At 44.2% G+C, this 13275-nt stretch overlaps 1 protein-coding gene across 2 annotated transcripts in view; it reads left to right on the forward strand.

The window, feature by feature from the left end:
- MEGF11 (multiple EGF like domains 11) overlaps positions 1 to 13275 on the forward strand; it is a 253506-nt gene that overhangs the window by 141507 nt on the left and 98724 nt on the right. For both annotated transcript variants that reach the window (XM_054041093.1, XM_054041094.1), the window contains exons 8-9: positions 2983 to 3195; positions 12321 to 12495. In XM_054041093.1, coding sequence (XP_053897068.1) covers positions 2983 to 3195; positions 12321 to 12495 — 388 coding nt within the window. The remainder of the gene's footprint in view (positions 1 to 2982; positions 3196 to 12320; positions 12496 to 13275) is intronic.

Consider the following 13275-nt stretch of genomic DNA (forward strand, 5'->3'; position numbering starts at 1 on the left):
TTATCTGCCGATGTTCCTTTTTAATTGTCTGTAAATAGCCATATATAGTTTGGAGTCCTGTAAGACAGATAATGACATATAGTTAGATAAATATTTGTGGACTTAACTAAGACACAAAAGCCTGTAGAAGTGTAATTGTCACTTTTTGTTCACTCCCTGCTTTCTGGGAAGTGGGACCACACTACTTACCTAGAGCAAATTGACAAGCACTGTTGATAGTTCCAGATAGCTTTGTGCTGAACTAAAATGACTTAAGCGCCCATGTAAATGTCTGTATTGTAAATTATTTGAATGGAATAATAGCAAAAGCTGGACATAAAAGTATGAAAATTCTATGGCTGACAACAACAAAAAAGTGAACCTACCATTTTAGCTGGGTTTTCCATCTCGCCATCGAGCCGATAGATTGAATCTTAATAGGATAAATACTACATTTGTTATGATAGAATAAGCAAACCTGTTCTCTTGTTTTGTTTGTATAAATATTTCATAGCTATGAAAACTGATCTCCACAGTTTTTAAGTGTATTTCAGACAGCTTTTGTCTATTGTACAAAAGGTGATCCTTGTAAAGAAAACAGAGCCATTATTCTTCCATAAGAACCATTCCTAGCACTAATATTGGAAAATAACGTAGGTGATTGTAATATTTTCTTCTGTTAAACAGGCTGTCTTATGTTTAATATTTTGTGAAATTGCTTCCATTAATTCTACAGGTGACAGCCATATTATCCCAGCCCAAATAATTGTAGAACATATTAAAGTTCAGTAGATATTATAATGCGAGTCTCCCCAGATAGGCAGAAAGCCATGTAAATTAAACAAGAAACACAACTAGGGCTTAGCAGCTCATTTTGTAATTTAATTGAGCAATGTATCTGGTTGTTAATGGTGTTATGGACACATTAGATTGATATGTTGCTAAGGAAGGATGTTTCAGTAGAAAGCTAATTCCTGCTGTGATTATCCTTACGTTCCAGAGGAATCGTTATTAGTATTCTTCGTATAAAATTCATTAGCAGTAGCTGCTTGATCTCCAAATAAATAAGTTGGTTAAATTGTTAGTAGAAAATGGCTAATTATGTAAATGGATTAGGTCGTCAATATTTCATTTCCAGATGCTTTTTTCCCTTCTGTGTAATGCTTCATCTTCTATAAATATAGAATGATATAGTGCCCCATCGACTGTGCATTCATCTTGTTGAGTACAGTCGTCTCCTGCTCACTAGTAGAGCTGCATGGGGCAGTGGAAACATAAGACATCTTAATACATTCATTGCATTTCATTTGTTTTAAGTGTTTCAGTCCTATTCCCATTCTTCCTTGTTGGCTATTACTCCGCAGTTGGACTACACTGAGGACAGCAAAGCGAGCAGCCAATAGTTAGCTCAGGGTGACTCTTAAGAGTTCTTTCACGGCCATTTTTCCCACAGGTTCCTCTAACGTTGGATCCCAAGTCTGAACTTGAACAGTGCAACAACGACCATGCTGAAATATGCTGTAATTAAATCACTACCTGGGCTGTTTTACTTTACTTTATTTGTTTATTTTTAGTAAAACAGCTTCATCTGAGGCTGCAGCCATGATTTCTCTTCTTAAATATTGAGCGTGTTCATTTCAATTTGCTAGGCTTGCGTTGTACCTTAATCTTTTACATATTCAGTCTCCCATGCCAGCTGTGAAATGACCTGCAGAAAGACATTTAACACTGACCTCTCTCCACTGCATTTACAGTATACATTTCAGTCAATGCATGGGATTAAATTAATGCTGATAGGCTATTTCCAATATCTGGTATCCATGAGATAAGGGAATTGGGTTTTTAAATGAATAAAGCATAGCTGTGCTTCATGATGAATCATGTAAACTGAGGTACTAATACCTTGTAAAATTCGGAACCCATCAAGTTGCACCAGGCACAGAAACAGTTCCATTTTCTAGGACTTTTATTCAGGACCGGCTCTAGGCTCCTGCAAAGCAAGCACGTGCTTGGGGCGGCACAATTCCAGGGGGGGGGCATTCTGGGCTGTTGCGGCCCCCCCCCTTTCTTTGTTCTTGGACAATTGCGCTCTCTGAGCTTGGGACAGCAAAAAACCTTTCAAGTAGGAAATGGGATCTCTTGGATTGCTTTGCACAGCACTGTGAAACAGACTGTTTAGAATGTATTGCCCCAACATTTCATAAATCATCCAGTAGGGAAATATTTGAAATATTACAGGAAAGGTGCAGTTAAAAACTATCTGTATATACTGTTCATGGGGTTCCAGTTTTGTGTGTATCAGTTATTACAAATGTTGTTAATTCTGGAGAAGAAACTACACTGAGGGTGAAAACTGTCTGTCTGAGCTTTTGTGCTAGTGACCATCCCTGTAATAATAAATGAAAAGAGGATTTTAAGTTCAAACTACTGTCAATAGACAGTACATATGCAACAAGACAAGGGGCCAGATTCACTTTTGGTATAAAACAGGTGCAAAAGCAGCATAAAGGGAAAATAAAACCATTCTTTGTTGTAGCACATTTTTCTTAAGATTGCTTAATTGATCATGCTTATTTTTCAGCCCTGATTAGCATTCCAAGTGTATGGTACACATTTAAGGAAGTGTGTAGTGCTTTGAAAATTTGAAAAAAGCAAATATAGATGACTTTCTTTCAAGAAAGTAGCTAATTGTGTATCAAATTGTTCATGCTTTCTGAACGTAATTATTGAGGAAGTGATAGCGCAGTCACTTTGTTAACACTAGTGTAAATACTGTGAAATTTAATTGGACAAAGATTAAATACACTTTAGGTTAGCAGCAATTTACATGCTCAAGATAACACATCACCTCAATGATTTCATTTGTTCAGTACATTACTTAAATAAATGAGGTATGATTTTATGCTTAATATATCAGCCAAAATATTCCCTTAGAAAACTCATAAATGGACTAGCCTCTCTTTAGCATTTGGCCTTCATCAGATCTCACATATTTCTTTGCAGGTGTCAAGAGGAGTGTCCTATTGGGACATATGGCTTTCAGTGCACTCAGAAATGTGACTGTCAAAATGGTGCAAAGTGTTACCACATAAACGGAGCATGTATGTGCGACCCTGGGTTTAAAGGGATTCGTTGCCAAGAAAGAATGTGTCCAGAAGGGCTTTATGGCCTAAAATGCCACAAGAAATGTCCTTGTAATATTAACAACACTCTCAGGTATGTACATCATACTTTCTACTAGTAGCAGGACCAGGGCCGGCTCTAGGTTCTTTGCCGCTCCAAGCAAAAAAAGTTTTGGCTGCCCCCCCGTCCCAGCCCTGGGCTCCTCGCCGCACCCCCCTGCCGTCCCAGCCCTAGGCTCCCCCTACCCCCCCACCATTGCCCCCCACACACACCTCCTGCCGCCCCAGCCCTGGGCTCTCCCCCCCCATCCCCCGACACCTGCACCCTCCTTCCGCCGCAGCCCTGGGTCACTGGTAACTCGCTCCCAGGGCAGGTCATTCAGCAGGAATTTTAGATGTGCACAGAACACAGACAGGATTGGTTCCCATATGGTTACAGAACTGCAGTAAAGTGGAACAATTTTCAGTTTGTGTGATTGGAGGATATCTGGATGCATATTGTAAGACTATCCTCCATAAATGAGGAAAAGTTGAGGTGCCTTTATTATTCTTTTGTTCCACTCTTTCTTTCTATGGGGAATTTGCCAATGCAGTATCACTGTCTTCCTTTTAAACAAACAAACAAAAAGGCAATGGCTGTTGAAAATAGCAATTCCAGTCCTAATAACCACTGGGAAGCATTTCTTGCTCAATTTTATCCTACTTTTTCTACAGCAAGTTACAGTGGATCAGTATATTTGATTTGGGAGAAATGAAGTAACAGCTGCCCAAACTGAGCTTGAGCACTCCTGAATTTTGAGGTGTTCAAATCTGGAAGGCAGGTGCTGGGGGGGGCTGTGGCTCCGCAGGGGAGCATGGCAGCATGTATGCAGCAGCGTGTCTGGCACTGGGCAAAGCCAGACACGCTGGTCTGAGTGGCACGGTAAGGGGGCTGGGAGGTTGGAGAAGGGGTAGGAGGTTCCGGGGGGGCAGTCAAGGGACAGGGAGCAGGGGGGGTTGGATGGGGCGGAGGTTTGGGGGGGCAGTCGGGCAGGGAGAAGGGGGTAGATGGGTCAGGGGTTGGGGTGGCAGTCAGAGGACAGGCAGCAGTTGGATAGGCATGGGAGTCCCAGGGGTTTGTCAGGGCACAGGTAGGGGGTGGGGTCCTAGGGGGGAACTTGGGGGAGGGTCTCAGGAGGGCGCAGTTGGGGACAAGGAGAGGGGAAGCTTAGATAGGGGGTGGGGTCCCGGAAGGGGGCAATCAGGGGACAAGGACCAGTGGGGCTTAGATAGGGGGTGGGGTCCCAGGAGGGGGTGATCGGGGATAGGGAGCAGGGGGGTTGGATGGGTTCGGGTTTCTGTGGGGGGCAGTCGGAGGGAGTGGATGGTGGCAGGATGGGGCTACCCTCCCTCCCTGTGGAGTATCCTATTTTTTGAATGTTAAAATATGGTATCCTTTCCCTTCCCAGTGCAGCTCTCCATTCATAGCAGGCTGTAACATGAGGTCTCAGCTTCCTCCCTCCCTCCCCCTCTTTCCTGTTGGTAGTGGCCAAGGGAATGCTGGGAAATGTAGTTCTTTCCCTGCTCCAGGGCTGGCTCTATAGGCAGGGAGCTAACCAAGGAACTACAGCTCCCAGGGCCCCTGTTGGTTCTCAGCTCCCATGCTGGATCCCTGCCGCCCCTGCAAATGGGCTGCCCCAAGCACGTGCTTGCTTTGCTGGTGCCTAGCACTGCCCCTGAGCAGGACTAATAGATACAAATAAGAAAGCATTGAGGAAAAAAAATCTGTATTTGATTCCATCCCTTTCTCCCAGCAGTTTTCCTTAGGGTCCAATCCAACGCCTGTGAATTATTTCTTTGATTTGAGTGTCTACAGGCTTGGAATCTTAAGTCCCAGTTCAGCACAAGACTTAAGCGCGAGTCTAACTTTAGGAAGACGACTAGTCCCACTGAAGTCCTGCACATTCTGATCTATGTCCCAGTCCGGTAACCCTTACTCGTGTAAGTCAGGATTAGTCGCACAAGTAAAGGCTGTAATATGAGGCCCTTTATGGCTATGCCTATCCCTTTTAGAGACATTGCAAACCATCTGTATCATAGGCTGCAATTCTCACTGTCTCTCACAGACGAAAGGATCCCGACCACAACATGTTTTATCATCACATAAAGCATCAGAAGGATAAAAACTTTGCAAAGATTGGATGGATAACACCATGATGCTGAACACGTCATTTTTAAATTTTCAGTAAAAATATTTTGCATTTTTTATTTTAAAAAAAACCTGTCAGAAGTTCAAAAAACAGAATTTTTTTACTAACTTCCATCTCTCAGACTCGGCTTATGACATGGAATTCCTTGTTGAGTCTACGCACTCCAAACACAGTTGCAAAATGAAATCTAATTTGCTTCATCTTATGTCTCATGGCAAATTACCTTGTTGAAAACACTTGAGGCAGATGTATAAATAGACGTAAATCAATATCCCCCAGTCACTCTCCCGCACTCTAACGAAGTCAACATTGTCAAAATAGACTTATCTCCCCTTCTCATATGTGCCTATTTTTGCTCTTCGTTTAGTACGTGCATGTGTAAAATATTCAAGAAAATAATTATCAGGGAAGGGTACCTGAAATGGAATAAACCTCACTGAAAAGGTCAGATCTTAATTTTTTATTCCTTTTTGCTTCATTTAAGATCCAATCCTGCGAGGTTCTGATCACTAAATTCCTGCAAGATGCTGAGTGCCTGTTGCTCCCAGTTGATTTCAGTGAGTTACTGAACACCTAGCAGGAAGTGCTCAGAATTGGGCTCTTCATCTGCCAGACTAACGCCATTGTATGTTGACACTTTTCTACCAGGCAACAATAGAACGGGATAATGTAGGGGCTTGGATTAATAAATGAAAGGGATTTTTTTACTCTCCCTCCTGCTCTGATTCCTGATGTCCCATCCCTTACCGTTAAACATTCACAGCCAGGCCAGGGTTTTGTAGGTTTCATAAAGAGGTAGGGATAATTGATGCTCAAGCAGATGTGCCCTTGATATAGATATTCTTCAATTTTAAACCAGACTGGTGGAGACCTGACTGCTGCTGCTGACAGACCTACATTGCAATCTTGCAGCCTGCTAAAACACAAATCCTTACTCCTTAATTATATATGTAAGCGGCACAACTAAATTCTTGCACACATATAAAAATACTTCAGGCAAATCTGTTGCTGTGTTTGACATAGACGGTATCAATCTGGAAAACAATCAGGTGATCTTTCACGTGGAATAGCTCAATTGTGAGTGTTAAGACTTTGCGACACTAAGATTTGGCACTTTTACTTTAGCAACTATGGGTGACTTAAAAACCCCATTGTTTTGAGCAGAGCAACAATTACAGGTGTGTTCTCCCCAGTGAAATTGTTGCTTGCACTGCGTGGTTTGCCTCTGAGGAGATTCTGCACCTGCTAAGACCAGGCTCACACAGCTCACAAGTATTTTATAGAACAGCATGGAAGCCACTGCAGTGAATAAGAGTGCTAGGAGTGTATAGCTGAGAGTTAGACACGGCGGGTTAAGGCCGGATCCTTATTCCGAGGAGGACTGAGTGTAGTAGTGAGGCAGAACAAGTGCAGGCCCGCTTGATTGCTGTTGGCTCGGTTGCCGGCTGGAGTGGTCAGGGCTGTCTCACTTGGGAGGAAGACATGGGCGGCGGGTATCGTAGGCCGGGGAGGCTAAGCCTCCCCAATTAGGCCGTGTCTGCGCCCCAAGGCCCTGCCCTTGCTCTCCCTCTCCCCTAACGGCTCAGGCCAGCATCCAGGGGCCCCAGTGGTCGGGCTGGCCGGCAACATGGTGCTCGGGCCAGCCAGCTGGCCGGCAGCCCAGGGGTTGGGCTGGCTGGGGCCGGCCAGCGTGCGCACCGGGGCTCCTCCGGCCGCGGAGTGGGGGTGGCTCAGGCAGAAGGGGCGGGGCCAGGGGGCTATGCTCACCGAATGGGGCGTTCACCCAGCGCCCATGGAGGAAGATGAAGGACTCAGGCAGGAGTGTAAGAAAGGTGAGCACACTCTGAGGGAGTAGAAGGAAGATCCTTTTGGAGTGGCTGGTTGGGCTGGCTGGAAGAACCTGCATTGCATGGGGACGGGCTAGGATGAACAGTGTCTCAAGGAGGGTTAGGGCACGTGTTTTCAGAGAGACTCGAAATGTTGGTGGATCGAGGCCCCTCTTAGCTTTGATCCACCGTAATAGTTAGTTACTGTCTACAGCTGATCTGCTCTGGGTTGCTGCACAGCCAGTGCTTCCGATGCCTTTCCTTCCATCTCTGCCCCATCAGCTTCACCTGCAGCAGCGTCTGCTCAAGATGGTATCTCGCTCTCCTTAATAAATGAGTCTAGTCTCTCCATTGATAAAAATCTGTCTTTTCCCTGCATCTTATCACCACTGTTGTGGAACAGAGCGATACCAGCAAGCTGTAGAGCTGTAAATGTTTTTTCATTCATCCTGGTATTTCAGCCTTCCACTTTTCAATGAACTCCACAGAATCCTGCCAATTTCTGAGACAAGGAGTGTCTGAGCTGATAGGAAATGACCTTCTCCAAAGACATTCCATATTTTGAACAACTCTTTGTACAGACTTTCTACTTGGTCCCATGTAGTGCATTCCTTACCCAGATTTTATCTCTCCTGGGGCTGCTGGCTTCCAAAGTGACTCAGTTTCTGACAGCCAACTGCTTTCCAAAACTGCCATTAAAAGCTGATGCCTAGTTTGTTTTGACACCTTAACAATCTGGGATAATGTTATTAGCCACTGGATAGGATGGATGGGAGAGGCCGGCTTCTTTTTCTGTCAATAGTTTTGTCCTGTTCAGTTCAGTCCTTGGACAACTAGCTTAAACTGTAGCTTTTTGAGGGGAGGCGGGGAGAACATGATTTGAAATACAAGATCAGCTTTCCATAGAATCGGAGATTATAAAACCTGAGGGGCCCATCATGATAATCTAGTCTGGCTTCCTGCATAACAAAGGCCCAATAATTCCTACACCAAGGCATTCTGGGAACTCCCATACAGGGTTTCAGCCAATCCCAGCGCTAAGTACAAAGGGTTCAATTGTGACTTGAACTGTATACCCAAGGAGGCAAAGGAATGTAAAGGTGTAAGAATCCCCACTCCTGCCCAGAGTCTACCTGGACACTGAGAGCAGGTGTGCAAGAGTACAAAAGGCTTTACTCCCTTATGCCCAGCAGATGGGCGAAATCTTGGCTTCATCTCCCCAACTTGCTGGCCAGTGCAGCTGAGCCAGCGACAGGGATTAGCAGTTTTCTGCTAGCATGGGCCAGCGGCAAACGTTTTGTCCCCACCAGCAAAGGCAGAGCAAGAAGGGGACTAGGACTCCTTGTGCTTCAGCCCACATGTACGAGCCCACCTGGAACCCTGAGTAATGACTAACCCATGCTGAAGCCAGTGCTTCTGTGCCTTCAGTGCTCTGCTGGCTAGATTAACGCTAGCTGGGGTTTGTCCATATGAGTTGCAGTCGCACCCCATGATTGCGGAGTAGACGTACCCTAAAAAGCATTTCTTAAAGGGAAATTGAGCGGGGGGGGGCACCAACAATAGTAAAATAGCAGCAAATAATTAATAGGAGTCGGGCTGATGCTCATTATAGCAAAATAACAGAGTGTGGGAAATGTACTGCTTTTACATGGGAGTGCAGGAGCAGAGGAGACTGTTCTAACCTACGGGCTGCACCAGAGCAACTCCACTGTCATGCCGGGTCAGAGGGGAGATCACTCCCCATTTCCATTTCTCCCCTGCCCCCAGCCTGGCTACTTGGGCCTGGTGCCAGGGACATGTTTGGCCCTTTGCATTCATTCTGTCTCTTCCACATCTCTCCTGCCTAACATGGGGGGACATTTTAAGTAATCGTATTTGATAAGACTTGGTTTAACATAGAAACACACATTGCAAGATGTTGCAAGAGCGTGAGGGGAAACGAATGTCCCCTTGCTGCAAGAGATTGAAAAGCAGATGTTAGTGAGATTGCTTTCTCCGATTTGTCCACAGGTCTCATGTTCCCTTACCAGCTCATTGGATTGTCTATATTGTTTGTGTTTCTTAATTTCAGCTTATTGGCTGGCAGGGAGAAATTTCTTTTACATGTTATCCATCAGGCTGCCTGAGCATAATGTAGACAGATGGGCTTGAAGGGGACATTTTCAAAATGGGGAGAGAGGAACTATGCACATCTATCTGATTGTTAATGGAATTTCCTGTGCATTACTTTAAAACTTTTACCTTCCAGTGTCTAAAGTCTAATACAGTGTCACTTTGACCTACTGTATGTGGTGAATTAAATTCACTAAATTATATATATAGTTAAGTTTACACATGGACTGGATTTTTACAGAATGGTGATCACAAAGAAGAAGAAACAGAAAAGGAGATTCCTAAATCTATCTCTGTTTTCATGACAAGGGGCTTCATTTAGATTATTATGTAACTCTACTGACATTAGAATGCAGTGGTATAGTTCACAAGTACCAGAGTCTCAGCAATAATATCTCAATACTTGTATGGTGCTATCAATTACAAATCTCAAAGGGCATCATCATCCCATTTTACAGGTGGAAAAATTGAGATGCAGAGCGAGGGTAAGTGACTTGACCAAGGTCTTGGCAGAATTAGGAAGAGAACTCAGGTTTTCTGACTTCTGGCATAGAGCCAATCTAAGTCCACGAGAAAGGCTGTCCATCAATACAACCTGGCTATCAAAGATTAATGTTATGTTTCAGTGCACTGTATCTCTGTGGGATGTTCACCTACTGTTTCTACTTCCACCGAATAGAAAAAAGATACCATAAAGCTCCGTTTTATTAGAGGATTTTCCTGGTTCTCTGGTAGCAGCACTCTTTAATGGAACATACAGGACATACCTTTCGAAGAATCCTAAGAAAGACGAGTGCCGGGCCTGAGGGAAAAAAACAGTCTCATTTCTCTAGTATGCTTGGACTTTGGAAGAAAAGGCTGATTATGTGAATCTAGAGGCCATAAGCTTCTGTCGGGCATGTGCAAGATCGTTGCCCTCTTCCAGTCTGGAAGTGGAATTGGATCCATGGAGGGGTGACAGTGCTTCCACATACCTGCTAGTGGACCTGAGGGTGGATTCCATTCCCCCAACTCTTTTGCCGCTCCCTGCACAATGCCAGTTTACTCTAGTTTTGTTGCGGGTGTTAGGATGAATTTTGCCCTTAATAAATAGCCTGCATCCCATGCAAAAAAGCTGTCCTATTTGATAAAAGAGCCAGCCTTCAACCAGAAATGCTTACGGGGTAGACTATTTTCAATTGAATTGTCATAGACTGATTCAAACTGCTGTGATCATATATTATTTTTGAAAGATTTAATTTAGACAACAGATGCCGCACCGGTGAAACCCTATAATACGTGCAGTAGAAACAAAACCAAAGAAACCAAAAAAAAAAAATCCTTTCCAGAAATATTCCTTTAATGTTTGGCTTTCTGCTCCCATTAGATAATGATGAATAGATGCACAGGGAGAAAAAATGAGCTTTTATTATTTTTATCTAAATGTTAAGAGGTGCTGCGTGAGCAACCATCATTTCAGGGGATGCTTTGTCAGAAGAATTTCATGGCTGGTGGTTCATTAGGCTGATGAATTGTTTTAATTAGTCAGTAAAACACTATTTATGATGAAACATATGACAGTCGCAAAATGTGGTGATTCTTAGTCACAACAATATGTGACTAATCTCTTCTACCAATGAGTGCATAAAATAGGCTCACAAGCGAGACTTTATGAGGTTACCTTTAAAATGAACATAGAGGATATTAATGGTAAAGCTACGAAGAAACCCATTCAATCAAGCCATGCCAACAAGTAACTATAAACAGTAAATAGAGTCTGGATTGGTAGGAACCAGGAAAAAGATTCCTAGGATGTTCTCTCTCTCTATAGATTTTATGTTCGAGAATAGGAGAGGAAATCCCCACTTGTCGCAAAGTTATTCCTCTTCTCTCTACCCGAGGGCCAGATGGTGCCATTAAGGCACCAAGTCTTATGGTGCAAAGGCCCAGAAGGAGAATAGTGCTTCCCTGAGTACCCCAGCACCCAGGAGAAGCTCATCCCCTGGAGCATGTAACATCTTCTGCATCCAGCTGGCTTCACTGGTCAGTGTAGAGGAGCGGCAAGGTGATGGGGGGAGCTAGAAGGGAGCAGTTTCTGCACAGAGAGGAGGAAGTGCGGGAGGAAGCACAAGGGGGTGCCCACTGGCTGCTCCATGGTATGTGTGTGTGGGGGGGGAGGCATGCAGGGACAAAGGGAAGAAGGATGCTTGTCCCTTACCCACCTTGGGACCTGTATGAGGACCAGGCACAATCTGGCCCTTATAGCTTGATTTTTATTTATACTTTGGCCCCTTTCTGCTGCCAGATGGGTGCCAAGGGGCCTTCGTGAAAATGGGATTCAGGCCCTTAATGGCTAGTGGAAACACTCGCTATTCAGCATTCAGGTACCTTAGAGAGTTCTGTTGTGTCACGCTCACAGAGGCCCTGGCCTGCCTCTCTGCTCAGTGGAGAATTTGTCACAGGACTCCCGTTGATTCCAGCCCTGTGCACAGCTTCAGGACTGTGGCTTTGCTGGGCCCCATTTGATGTAGCTGAGGATTCCGGGCATGGTCTTTTCTGCGAGAGAAGAGATGTCCCCATCTACTTTCCCTGTGTCTAGTTTAGCTGCCCTTTCTGAAAGGTTCTGCCCTGTCATCACTCACCTCTGTGCCAGGAGGCTTGGAAGGATTCTGTTCAGAGCTCCCTTCGTCTCTGATCACTACACAGCGATCTCCTCCTCCTTTAGTTTATTGTTATCTTCAAATTGTTCCGAGCCCCTGCCCATCCTAAACTGACCATATTGTGCCTAAATACTGCCGTTTATGTGAGGCCTCCATTGATGTCTATGCCAAATCTCACATTGATTTGAATGGGGGAGAAGAGCAAACGCCATGGTGTGTGAAATCCTCTGCTCTTTGCAGGTTTCTGAATGCCTGTGACAGGTTGGCGTCATGTCACCTTCATTTCCTGCCTTTTATAGCCTCCCTGAACAAATTTTAGCTTTTTTGTCATTTATAATCTAACTCTGGCAGATATTTGACTTGGAATTTTCTACTTTAAGGTGTTATTGCTATTTACAAAGAGCATTGTTTATTCATCTGTATCTCTCCGTAACGCCTGTCTTTCTTCATTAGCTGCCATCCACTCTCTGGAGAATGTACCTGTAAAGCTGGCTCAGCTGGACTCTATTGCAACGACACCTGTCCTCCTGGATCCTATGGCGAAGGCTGCCAGCTCACCTGCCTTTGCCAGAACGGTGCAGATTGTGGTAGTGTGACAGGAAAATGTACCTGTGCTCCAGGATATATGGTGAGAGAGAGACAGAAATAACTGGGTATTTAACATGGGGTGCCTGCAAACAATAAAAGAGGAATTTGGTCTCATGGTCCTTTGTTCTGATGATCCCCAGCTGCTGTCTCCAGAAATGGGGGAGTGCAGCGATGATTTAAGCCTCCTTTGTCCCCTACTGCAGGTTCTGAGTTGAACCTGAGGATTGGAGTCCCAGTCTGCTTTTTAGCAGTTGTCTCAATGAAGTATATATTTTTAGACTTGTGGGGTAGGATTTTCCAAAGTGCCTAAGGAAGGTAAGTGCCTAATTCCTGTGGGGAGTCAGTGGTTGTTGGACACCTAACTTGCTTAGGCATTTTGAAAAATATAGCCCAGGGAGCCTAATTCTCCACTCATTAACTCAGGAATAAATCAGGAGTCTATCCACCACTGAGAAACCAGTGTAAGAAAGAGGGAGAAATCAGGCCCACAGCATGCTAATAGCAACTGTAAAATAAAGATCTTCTTTCTTACCAGGAATACCATTCAGATTTACAACATACAAATATTTTGGGATCCTTTACTCTTCCTATTAGTAAAAATATATATTGCAATATATATTGCTCCCAGGCTGCATTACTGCACAGATGAAGCCTAGTAAATTCCTATAACCTTGCTTCAAAATAATATTTAATCTCATAATGAAGAGGCTTCTTGCACAGACATTTAAGCAGCATGGTTATTGAGGATAGCTCTATAGTCACTGAAGCATATTTAGGCATTAGTATCATTGCTTTCTCATAATGTACTATAATCTCTGGC

Source organism: Malaclemys terrapin, chromosome 10 (genome assembly GCF_027887155.1).
Source record: "Malaclemys terrapin pileata isolate rMalTer1 chromosome 10, rMalTer1.hap1, whole genome shotgun sequence".
In the NCBI taxonomy this organism is placed as follows: Eukaryota; Metazoa; Chordata; order Testudines; family Emydidae; genus Malaclemys; species Malaclemys terrapin.